This window comes from Centroberyx gerrardi, chromosome 23 (genome assembly GCF_048128805.1).
Source record: "Centroberyx gerrardi isolate f3 chromosome 23, fCenGer3.hap1.cur.20231027, whole genome shotgun sequence".
Classification (NCBI taxonomy): Eukaryota; Metazoa; Chordata; class Actinopteri; order Beryciformes; family Berycidae; genus Centroberyx; species Centroberyx gerrardi.
In genome coordinates, this window is record NC_136019.1 from 8,355,210 (window position 1) to 8,367,121 (window position 11,912).

Below are 11,912 nucleotides of genomic sequence, written 5' to 3' on the forward strand. Positions count from 1 at the left end.
GTCTGGCTGTCTGTCTGTCTGTCTCTCATGTCTGTCTGTCTGTCTGTCATGTCTTTGTCTGTCTGTCTATCTCTCCTGTCTGTCTGTCTGTCTGTCTGTCTGCCTGTCTGTCTGTCTGTCAATAATCTATTTGTCAGATCCATGATTCTGTATGTGTTCCCCTATGTTATAACTCTCTGGATCCCAACTTTACTTGACATTAAAGAAGAAAACCAGGGCCCACACATCCCAAAAGCTGCTCTAGGCTCATTGGTCTGTTCAACAGTAATCTTATGACCTAGGTGGCCTAATTCTTTCTGGGCTAATGAACTCTGTATGCTGCTACAAGGCTCCATTTAGCTCACAAAAAATGTGGCAGGGAAAATTACTGCTTAACGGCGTAAAACAGGAGTAACAGCTGATTAAAAGCATAATTCACTGCATACTTGAACCTCATTTTGCCTGGGATTGAGACTAGTGGAGATAATCAGAGATTTTCAGAGAAACATGGAAATTTTAATGGGTTGATGATGCCACTGTATGAGGCTGTAGATGTTTTTTTTGTTTGATTGGCAGCTGCTTTATCATCACAGGAACGTCTGTAGTGTTTTCAGTGTTGGTAGGACATCTAGAGGGTCGAAGTGGTAGCTGCAGGGTGTCTTGCACTGGAAAAATAAAACTGCCTCTGTGACCAGGTTTTTTGTTATTGTTCATCCTTTAATGGTGTGAAGGTAATCATTTTTGTTTCTTTCTGTTTTATTTTGTTGCATACTTTTGATCTAGGTAGGCTCGTTCTCTGTAAAGTTCTTTGAGACATGCTTGTGATGAAGGGTTAATTATTTGGATTATATCATCATCATAATCATCATCATCATCATCATAAATACTGACAACATCATCATCATCATCATCATCATCATCATTACCATCATGGATTAACAGTGCATTGTTAGTGTTTGATGACCATATAAAGTACAATCTATTTGCTAGCAGTGCAACACAACTGTATGTAATCTAATCTGTACTGACCAAAGTTCCTTGTACCTGGAGATTTCCCGTAAAAGATTGAAGATCTCCCATGAGTCACCTTGGAGTGTGTGTCTTTGGGTGTGTGCATGTGCAATTATATAAATAGACAGGAATGAATGGTAAACATTTGATGCTGCAAGTGAAAGTGAAACTAAATCTGAGCACTTCAGAGCTCACTTATCTCTGATGAGGAAGTGCAAGTACAGCTTCAAACGGTGCCACACTGGGATTTAAAAGTTTTACTCCAACTTCAACATTGGAAGTAAAATGGATGAATACCAGTATCCATTGTTCTTTGAGGCAAAGGACCTCACAGACAAAGAGAAGGAGAAGTTAAGGAGACACTTTCAGAAAAGAAGAGATTCTGGGGGAGGTGAATGTGGGATGATAGAAAAGGTTGGAGACAACACCTATAAAATCTGCTTTATGGTGAAAGAAGGTAAGGAATCACACTGGGATATATATCAAATATGTATCTGGAATGTATTTGTGGTTGTTTGCCTTAGCAGTTTCAGTTTACCCATGTTTTTAATACAGGCGTACCACTATGTCACTGTGTTAGTTTGACTGATCATTACTCTGTTTATTCTCTATGCATTTATAGACCAGGAAAGGGTTTTGTACAGAAAGCACCACACCGTCTTCCTGCCTCGAGGAGAGCTGAGTCTGACAGTGAGCCGCACCAACCAGCCTCAACAATCCACCAGTCACCAACAGGTGGGGCTAACAAAGCAGAAATAAGGCGTGTGTAAATCAGTGAGCATTTGAAACCTTTCAGCCTTTGATATGAAGACTAAAAGGAAAACGTCAGACTATGGCTGTCATTTGCATGAGTAGATGTAAATAAATTCAGGGCCTTCCCAATGATCGCTGCAACTATGCGGCCAAACCGGTTTGGAAATGTTTCCAGGTAGATTCTTTGAAATGTTGTGTAGCCTATATCATGCTGCTCTTTTGTGATGATACAAAATTAAGTTTAAAGTTGCTTTTCACAGCATTATTTACTTATTATTACTATTTTTGTTTCAATTTATGTAAAATCTAACGTAACCTTGTGTTAGTTTCACATTGCTATAAATTCAGTAATTTGATTGAGACTGCTTTCCTCCTTTAGACATTTACAAAAGCAAACGCAAAAGGCCTTGAGAAGATCTTCCGCCTGGAGCTTTACCTCCTACATTATCTGAAAGACAGCCCTAAGGCTTCCAGAGTCTTACAGAAGCAACTCTCTTCTATTGGCTGCACAGTCGAGCTCGATGTAGAGGAAGAGGAGGCAGTGGTTAGGGGGGATATTGAGGGGCCTGGAGGAGCTTCTGTCGGCGCTGCAGAGAGGTGGGAGCTACAGGTGGATCGGGTCTTCATCAGTCTCGTTGAGAGCTACCGGTGCTATCATGTGCTTGACCCAGAAAAAGTGAAAATCCTACTGCAGGATCTCTCCTTTGTAACTGATGATATACGAGTATACAAAGATGCAGGTTACCCAGTGGTTGTGGGAGAGGATGGGGCAGTGAAGGAGAGGATAACGATTCTGGAGAAGAGCGTGCCGGCCAGGAAGGAGTGCCCAGCTCCGGAGAAGCAATTCAAACTGGTAGAAGAAGAGTTTAGTCGAGAAATGAATGTACTTTGCCCAAGGGTTAAAATGCTCAGAGGTATGCCGGATACGATCATCTTGGAGGGCCCTGACAAAGAGGTACAGTCAGGATCTACAAAACTTGATGAACTGATCAAAAAGGTAAAGGAAAAGAGAGTTCAGCTCCCGTCAGTTCTGCTGAACTTCATTACATCCAGCGGTGCCATCTCAAAGTACCAAGCCCGCTTCCAGCAGAGCCTTCGCAGCCCAGTTTCCTTAGAGACTGGTTCAGATCTGGTTCTGTCCAGTTTGTCCTCTGACGCTCTGGAAGAGGCTGCAACAACAGTGCAGAGAGACCTGTTTGTGGATGCTGTACAGCTAGAGGGCACTGTGGCTATAGCTCCAGATCTAGACAGGATGAAGGAAGCCCTGACCAAAGCCAAGAATGAGGCCAACTGTAGAGACCTCAGAGTGGAGGTCAGCTACCACCCAGGACCCAGTGGAACCTCAAAGACCAAAGTACAACTGGTGGGCTACAGACCAGATGTAGACAAGCTGAAAGCAGTTCTGGTTGACTACCAGGTCAACCACGTTGAGACACAACAGCAGCTGATCCTACCGCTTCCTGAAATGGTGGACAGTTTTGATCAAATCTTGGGATTGACTGGCATGAAGCAACCCAGGGTGAAGCTAACAGCCTCCCACTCCCCAAATCCATGTGTGCTCTTGTCTGGTCCCCGCCGACTGGTCCAGGAGGCTCAGGAGGCGCTAACCTCGGCTGTGGCCTGTATGACCTGGGACAAGCTGGTTCTGGATGGGCCAGGGGCTCAGCGGTACTTCCAGGCAGAAGGGAAGAGGAGCATGGAGCTGGTAGAGAGCTCCTGTCAAGTCCTGATCAGGGAACAAAAAGGTAGCACCATGTACTCTCAAAGTATGGCAGCAGTCCCAAATTTGAGCACTAGACCGCAAAGCAGCAGCAGCACATCCAGCACTCCCCCCACCAGATGGCGCAGCCACACCTTCGTCAGCGCTGTGACAAATGTGATGAACGTGTCTGTCAACAAACCAAGCCTGGTGATCAAGCTTGGCAGTTTGGTAGATGAGCAGGTATAGACCTATTGTATTGTATTGTATTGTATTGTGTTGTATTCTATTCTATTCTATTCTATTCAACTTTGAATTACAAGCACCGCATCTTAATATTCTTCAATGTCATTCCCTCAGGTGAATGTCTTAGTGGCCCCCATGCTCAAAAGACATCTGACTTCTACTAATATTGGTAAAGATCTACTGAGTAAAGCAGGGAACACAATGAAGACAAACTTTGACCTCATGGCAAGGGGGCGTAACTTCGCCCCTGGTGAAGTGCTGCAGGTTGACGGGTCCCCGTCTCTGGGCTGCTCCAAGATCTTCTTCATTGAGTGTCTGCCATGGGATGGAGTTAGAGGAGAGAGTGTGAAGGTAAAGTAAAATATCCGATGGATTCATAGGAGTGGTGGAGAGAGAGGAAGGGCAAGGGAAACAGCTGTGTTCAAATTCAAGTTCCTTTTACACAGCCAGGCTGATGAATTCATTGCAGTACAGATGAAAAATGCTCAGTGCAATAGTGAACATGAACACAGACAATGAAAGGCGCAAAATCTATATGATAGTAGATTGTTGTTTTGTTGTTTTATACACATTTCTCAGAGGAATAGCTGTTCTGGAGGCAAAAATCAGTAAGAAACATTGCACAAGCTATTAACATTTACTGACCCTTGTCTGAACTAATGTGTTTGTCACCTTTGTAGGCCCTCAGCACTGGGCTGAGGAGGTGCCTGGACGTCTGTGGACAGCAGGGCTGGGGTTCAGTGGCCTTGCCCGTCATTGGACCTGGACTGGCTCTAAAATACCCAGTGAGAGAAGCTGTTCAGGTTCTGACTGAGGAGATTGGCCAGTTTGGACGGTCTGGATCCACTGGTTCTCTCACAAGCATCCACGTCGTCATAAAACCTGGTTACCCAGACTCTGAAGAGGTGAGACACATTTATTCTCCTCTTATGGTTTACTGTCAACACTTGGACACTATTGTAACTGTTTAGTGATTTATAAGATGTAGATGCTAGGGTCTGTGATAAGATGGTGTTTGATAATCAAGTGAGCGGCCGTGTGATTGGAGACACTTTTCTGTTTACAGTGCTACCATGATGTCTACAGAGAACTCAGCTTAAACATGAACCAGGGAGGTCAAGGTAAGCTGTTGGAACTATTTTGTTTAACTGTTTTAACGACAAAGACGTACTAGTTTCTCTTTTTTGTTGGAATTACTTTTCCATGAGTCTAGATTATATACATTTACCATTTGCTGTTGAAATTTGCCATTTAAACATGTATTTAAACATTCAGGGAATTGATTTAACAATTTAATATGTCACAGACAATATTCATTAGTATCTTCAAATACCCGATTAAATATCATGTTACTGTTAAACATACAACGGTTTCTTCCCTCTTAGCAATCTTCCAGTCCCTGACCTGTGACCTCGATGGCATCACACTGGCAGTGGGAGGCGGGGTCAAACTACAGCTGGTGTTCGGTGACATCACCAATGAGACCACAGACGCCGTGGTGAACACGACCGACTTCATCGATTTCGAGAGAGGTGGGTGAGGGCGACAATGGATAAGTGTCAGCTAAATGCCTAAAATGTAATGTAAAGGATTTGGTATGTCAAATAAGGAGATCACCTGATTAATTTGATGATTTGCTCTCAAAATGTTGACATAAAGTATTCAGATATGATAAATATGGTCTTTATTCTATAGACAGCGTCTGCAAAGACATCTTAACTGTGGCTGGACCGCAGGTGGAGGCTGAACTGAAATCAGGTGAGCATAGAGGACCAACAAGAAATGTTCAATCAATACTATCAGTAGACACTTATAGCTTCTTATTTGTGTTGCTTGTGATTCTATCTCAGTAGTGCGTGCGAACAAAGGTGAGATTTTTGTCTCCCAGCCTGGACAGTTCCCTTGTAAGGCCATTTTCCACGTGTGTGGAGAAAGGGATGCAGCCATAATTCAAGGACTGGTGTGTGACATCATTGCGTCTTGTGAAAGCAAAGGATACAAGTCTGTGGCCATTCCTGCCATCTGTGCTGGTAAATATTAAATAAGACACTGTAGATGCTCAAATGAAAAACATATACAGTATATATAAATGTAAATGTCATGCTTGGTGTCAGTGTCATTTTCAATTCAGTCAGTACAAATTTAAACTGAAATAGCTATTCATTGGTTAACAATAAAGCATTCATTACTAATTTTATTCATGATAGATTATATAATCTGTTTTACAAAATGCATTACTTTAGATGAGAAAATCTTTTTTGTGAATTGATTGAATTAGTGCTGCAACTAATGTTCATTTTCATTATTGTGAGTTAGTGAGTGAGTTCTTAAAATTGCTTACTTAATCTGACCAGCAGCCAAAGTATTAATTTTATGATATGAAACAGAGAAAAGCAGCAAATCTTAGCATTTGTGAAGCTGTAACCCCCAAATGTTATGGTTTACTTGATAAATTACTAAAACGATTAGTCTATAGGCCCTTTTCACATCGTCATGGTAACAGCTAAACCGGTGCATTACAACTTCCTGTGGCAAGTTTCTTTTTGCGACTTACTGACAAACCAATCCAACAAAAACAACAAAATTGTAATGCACTAGACATATAATGTAACAAATTAAACATTTTGGGCAGGTTGTAGAGCAATTTAGTGAAGGCCATAGCTGGCAACAGGAAATTGTAATGCACCGGTTTCTCAATGCAGAAGCATTGAGAAACAGAACGTGAAAAGGACCTATTATCAAAATTGTAATGACAAATTTTCTGTCGATCGACTAATCGAATAATCATTTCAGCACTACATTATTGACCCCAGTATTGATGAATTAGCCCTTTGAAAAATCTAAATTCGGTATCAGTGGCCATATCAAGTAGTGATATGTGACTGTGCTGTTCAGTTTAGTTTCAATATCAGCTGCATTCTCAGTCATACTTAATGACATGAATCCAAAGCTTCTCAGTCTCCAAAACTGTCAAAAACTGGAAAAGATCCTGGCAATGATATTCTACCATGTTTTATCTGTTTGTCCAGGAATCGGTGGTCTGGACCCCGACGTGGTGGCGGCTGCCATCCTCAGAGGCGTCAAAGTTACTGTGTCATCCGTTCCCCTTCGCTGCCTCTCTCACATCCGCATTGTCATGATTAAGATCAATGTCTTCCTGGCATTTAAAGAGGCAGCAAGGCAGACGTTTCCCTCTCTTGTAACCAGCACAGGTGAGGGGAATTCAACCATTGTTGAAAGCCAACCCCAAAGGCTTATTTTTTAGTTGTTTCAATCCATCAGAATCCTCTCTTTTTAGGAGAAAATTTCACTGATTATTAAGGATGGAACAATATACTTACCTCACGATACGATTCGATACGCGATATGAGGTTCATGATTCAATACAACCACAATACGATGTAATAAAAAGTTCGATGACAAGAAAGTCTGACTGTGCATGACTTATGTTTATTTCTGAGCCACAAATCTTTCTAGCAATAGCATTGGTTTGCTTGACTGTAAACAACAATTTAAAAATTACATTACAAAGTGCAAATAATATAATTTTGATGGAGAGTTTATGAAATTTGTGATTACTACAGCAGAATAAAATGTATCTAATATTGCGATTCATTTTTCTGCCCCACAATATGTATTGTTACTTTTTTGCTTTGCGATATAGTGAATTTCGATATATCGTCCCATCCCTACTTATTATTATCTTTTCATCCATCTTGCAGTGTCAGTGCGTCAGTTACCTCAAGCACTGCAACAACACCAGCCTCCACTGTCTTCAAGCCCCGATCTAAGCATCCTCTGCACAGCTGGCTCCACACTCCAGCAGTCCGTCTTCCTGATCCTGGGTCTTTCCTCAAAGGAAGTTGCCAATGCCATCGCAGAGCTGAAGAGGCTTTACCAGGCTCAATGCTCCCAGCATAGCTTCAACAGGGAGGAGCTGGAATGCCTCACCCAGAAAGACGTGGACGATCTGAGGCAGCTGGTGGAGACGCTGGGCCTGTGTATGGAGGAGAACCAGGCCAGCCGGGGCGTCCAGGCCGGGTGGAGTGTGAGCGGGTTAAAAGATGGGGTCAACCAGGCGATGCAGATAATTTACGCCTCTCTCCGTGGCTCCCTCAGGAGAGAGGTGAGAGACAGGGAGGAGGAGGAGGTGTACGGCCGCGTGGCTTGGTGCATCGTGGGATCTAGAGGCGACTGGGAAAGGCTCCCCAGAACAGCCCATCACGACTTGGAGAAAGGTGATGCAAGGGGAGGGGTGGTGGATGCACAGGGGGTGCAGTGGAGCGTGGACCTGAGGAGGATGGAGGCCACAGACCAGGGAACCAGACGGACGGCGCAGCTGAAACGACTCGAGCATCTACCAGGTGGGCTGCCGGTTCTTTACTGGAAGTGTTGTTGCAAATAAGGAGTTTTGTTTTGTTGACAAAGTGGTAACACTTTTTACAGACTGGATCCCATTGAATGATACGGAAGAGGATTGGAGCCACATGTGAAAAATTTAGTTGAGTTGTGAGATTAATCTCAGAATTCTGAGTTTAAAGTCAGAATTTGAGAAAAAAGTCAGAATTCTGAGAATAATGTCAGAGGTCAGTCTCAGAATTCTGACTTTAAACTCAGAATTCTGAATTCTGAGATCTCAGAATTCAGAACTCGTGAATTTTTCACACGTGGTCCTAATCCTCTTCAGTAGAATGAATTTAAAGCTGCACTAGGCAAGATTTGTATGTAAAAATACACCTGTCTTATCTGCAATGACAAAGTGGGACTGCAATAGAGAAAAGCGTCCCATCCTCCCTATGAGACGGCGTAGATTCGCCCCATTTGAATAAAATTCTGATGTTGGGTATGGACACTTGTCCCACCACAAGAAGTGACAAATCACAACTTGATTTGAGAGCAAAATACAAACTGACACTGAAGCGAGCGCTCCATCCAACATTGCCAAAGTTAATGTGATGTCCTTTCTCATTTCGTTGGTATCTTTTGGTATAACGAATCACAGACTGGCTGGGTTAGTGAACATGAGCTTGCTGTGTGCAGTTTACTGACGTTGCATTACGTAACATCTGGGTATTGAAGTTCAAATATTTCAAACAGTTTCCTCTCAATGAGCAAAGTTGCCTAATGCAGCTTTAAGGTACTCCCCCCCCCCCAAAAAAAAAATTTATGTATAGCATTTTGGAAAGTATCTCTTCAAATAATTACCAGCTGTCTCTTTTGTCATGCATTTTTTTTAGGCAGCACCACTGACGCAAAACACATTTCCTCTGAACATCTAACATTTTCCCATCAGCTAACTCTAACTCCAACTTCTTTCAGACTTCTCTTTTCCCCTGTACTGGGACAGCATGGCTCCTGATGAAAGGCTGAAGATGGTTAAGCTGCCATCTTCCTCTGTGGAGTACCAGAGGGTGAAGGAGAGCTTCAAACGAACTGCCGCCAAGACTGTTTTAAAGGTGGGCAGCTTTTTCAGGAAAAGTTCATGGTGATAATATGAAATCAGCAGAGAGTAAACATTTGAGTTTATTCGTTTTAGAGTTTTATGGTGCTTTATATAAGCACTGTGGTGTATATCTGTAGACTAAAACTTCTTCATAATGAGTTGCATCACTTTTGCACCATCTCAGTCTCACATTTAGAAATTCTCTATTAACCTGTCTTCACCTACATTTCCGCTTCATGAATGAAATGGATTTAATAGGTGAAATCAATAAGGGATCGTAGCTTTCTCTTAGATTAACAGACTTTTTTATGATAGCAGGCATTCCTTATATTTTGTGAGTAAATACACAAGATCAATGCCTTTCAAAAGACTAGGGTTTAGGGGAAATGCGAGATACCTAAACGCTTCTATGCAAGTTTGTCAGTTACACTTTTCTGTCTTTCTTCGTAGATCGAGCGCTTGCAGAATATACATCTCCGACGGGGCTACGAAGTGCAGAAAAAACACATTTCTGATAAGAACAGGCAGGGGGGGGAAGCAGGCGAGAAGCTGCTCTACCATGGGACGACCCAGGACAACTGCCAGTCCATCATGAAAACCGGGTTCAACAGGAGCTTTGCAGGGCAAAATGGTAAAGAACATTTGGACCAATAATAAATACTGCTGAACAGAATTTTCCTGGTGTTGTCGATGAGGAATGTATATGATGTTTGAAGCGATAATCCGCAAGATTCTTGTTTTTGGTGACACCAAAAGCACTTTGGTGATAAGTGGTTTTGCACTCAAAGTAGGTGCTGGCCCAAAATATTGTAATATTAAAGACAGTAAGTGTAGACTGCAGTTTCTTATATTTCTTCTACCTTCCTATATTTATTCCAAAATGGAATATCCTAGGAAAGAGGGACCACCTCATAGCAAATGTAAAAGCTTTCATGGACCAGGTTTAGGTTAAATCACTAGTAAAACAGTAAGTAAAACGGACATTTATTTATGTGAAAAAGATGCAGATTATTACTTTAAACAGGCCAAAATGTTTAAATCTCTCTCCTTCTCCATTGCCTTCTATTTATCTTTCTGTCTTTCCTAAACTTGATCATTTCACCTGTCTCTTTCCCTTTAATCCCTTATTTTTTCTCCCACTCCTAGCCACTGCATACGGTCTCGGGACGTACTTCGCCGTAGACGCTAGCTACTCGGCCAACCCCACCTACTCCAGGCCGGCTCAGGACGGCTCTCAGTTGATGTTTGTGGCCCGAGTCGTGACTGGGGACTACGCCCTGGGTCAGAGCAACATGAAGGTCCCCCCGCCTCGGGACCCCCAGCAGCCCCACGACCTCTTCGACAGCGTGGTGAATAACCTGCAGAGCCCCAGCATGTTCGTTGTGTTCCACGATAACCAGGCTTACCCAGACTACCTGATCACATTCAAGTGACTGTGATGCTGTGCGTCTTACTCCTGGGGAAACTTGTGTATTTCCTCATGTGCAGACAATACTGTAAGTCTTGAGAAAAATATCTCACTAAAACTACAGTCCGACAAAAAAGAAACGGGTAAGCATTTGAGATTTATGTTGTTCAGATTTTCATAGGATGATGTTTTCACTCTTATTCTTTCCATGACACGTGAAAAAAGTAATACAATTTCAGATTTCAGACCAGATTTACAACCAATCCTGAAACTAATGTGCGGTATGTGGCGATTTCATTGAGACATAATGATATGAAGCAATATCCACACATAGGCCAGCTGTGTTGCTGTTGTCACCTCTTTTGTAAAGTGTTGTTGTAAAACCCGGACCGACTCGAAGCTCCTCCAGGCCCATTCAGTAGCTTTTCATTTTTTTTTAAACTAGCTTGTCTCCTCCCTCGCTGTTCCTCCCTCCCTCAACCCCTCCCATTCCTGAATTTTTTTTCCGTAATGGCGGAATCGATGAAGCGAGTGAGTAGACTTGTTAAACTAGTAATCTTCCTACCTACCTCTTCACTTGTCATTGTGGGACATGTAACCTTCAGCGGGAGAAAGATCGGGCAAAGCGAGACTGGTAACCGGCGACACTTCTCCGTAGATATGTTTTAGCTTAGCTATAAGCCTTTATGTGCGGTTTGTCCTTACGGGCCTCCGTAGTCCAGTAGTTTCACACATTTACAGATGTGTTGCGGTTTCTGTCACCCTCTAATGGTCAGAAAATCGCTTAGTGTAGCTTTAACTGCACTGAACAACAAATGACCTGCCACAGAAAGGAGAATGTTCATAAAGGAAAAATGAAAAGACCCAATTACACCATCAACAAATAAATATTTTATACTGGGCAAGTGTAAGGTCTCAAAATCCTTCCCTAGTAAAAGACAAAATTGGGAACAAAAGGTTCTCTGCAGAAACTTGATCTGCTTTGGTAGAGGTGTAATCCCCCAACAAGTGGGATCGTTATACAATTGTTGAAAAATTACAAGATGATGCATGTGGTTTTTGTGTCAAATATATTTTCCTCAGCAATGAATTTTGTCCTTTTAAGATTATTTTGATTTGATTTTTGTTGTCGTGATTTTACAATCAGTTTATGCATTAATTGATAGTGCCTCTATAAAGTCAGAGATGTTTTTCATGATGTAAACGGGCTCTGAAACTAGATCCCTTAATGGTATAAAAACAATAAAATCATGGCTAAGCCTTAAATTGTGTCTCTTCATTATCTGCTCTAACTAAAAGGCATTTACACAACCCACTACCACCACTGACACACACATTAAACACACACACTTCTATACAAAAACAAATACTGT

General features: G+C 42.2%; 1 protein-coding gene across 2 annotated transcripts; it reads left to right on the top strand.

Annotated features, from left to right (window-relative positions):
• Window positions 1-1,203: 1,203 nt before the first annotated feature.
• On the top strand, window positions 1,204-11,819 carry LOC139926337 (protein mono-ADP-ribosyltransferase PARP14-like). Of its 2 annotated transcripts, none has more exons than XM_071918038.2 (14): window positions 1,204-1,447; window positions 1,613-1,725; window positions 2,123-3,685; window positions 3,803-4,039; window positions 4,369-4,593; window positions 4,755-4,809; window positions 5,074-5,220; window positions 5,384-5,446; window positions 5,539-5,718; window positions 6,718-6,900; window positions 7,411-8,052; window positions 9,008-9,144; window positions 9,582-9,762; window positions 10,278-11,819. In XM_071918038.2, exons 1-14 carry the CDS (start codon window positions 1,276-1,278, stop codon window positions 10,562-10,564), a joined length of 4,185 nt encoding a protein of 1,394 aa, XP_071774139.2. In that variant the 5' UTR covers window positions 1,204-1,275; the 3' UTR covers window positions 10,565-11,819. The 2 variants fall into 2 exon arrangements, with proteins under 2 accessions (XP_071774139.2, XP_071774140.2); XM_071918039.2 differs by having other exon boundaries at window positions 5,542-5,718.
• Window positions 11,820-11,912: the final 93 nt, after the last annotated feature.

Bases quoted from the DNA above. Each gene is read 5' to 3' on its own strand.
- LOC139926337 (XM_071918038.2), top strand. From the start codon at position 1,276: ATGGATGAATACCAGTATCCATTGTTCTTTGAGGCAAAGGACCTCACA. The intron at 4,810-5,073 runs GTAAGCTGTTGG...CTTCCCTCTTAG, and splicing joins CATGAACCAGGGAGGTCAAG to CAATCTTCCAGTCCCTGACC. The intron at 9,145-9,581 runs GTGGGCAGCTTT...CTTTCTTCGTAG, and splicing joins CCGCCAAGACTGTTTTAAAG to ATCGAGCGCTTGCAGAATAT.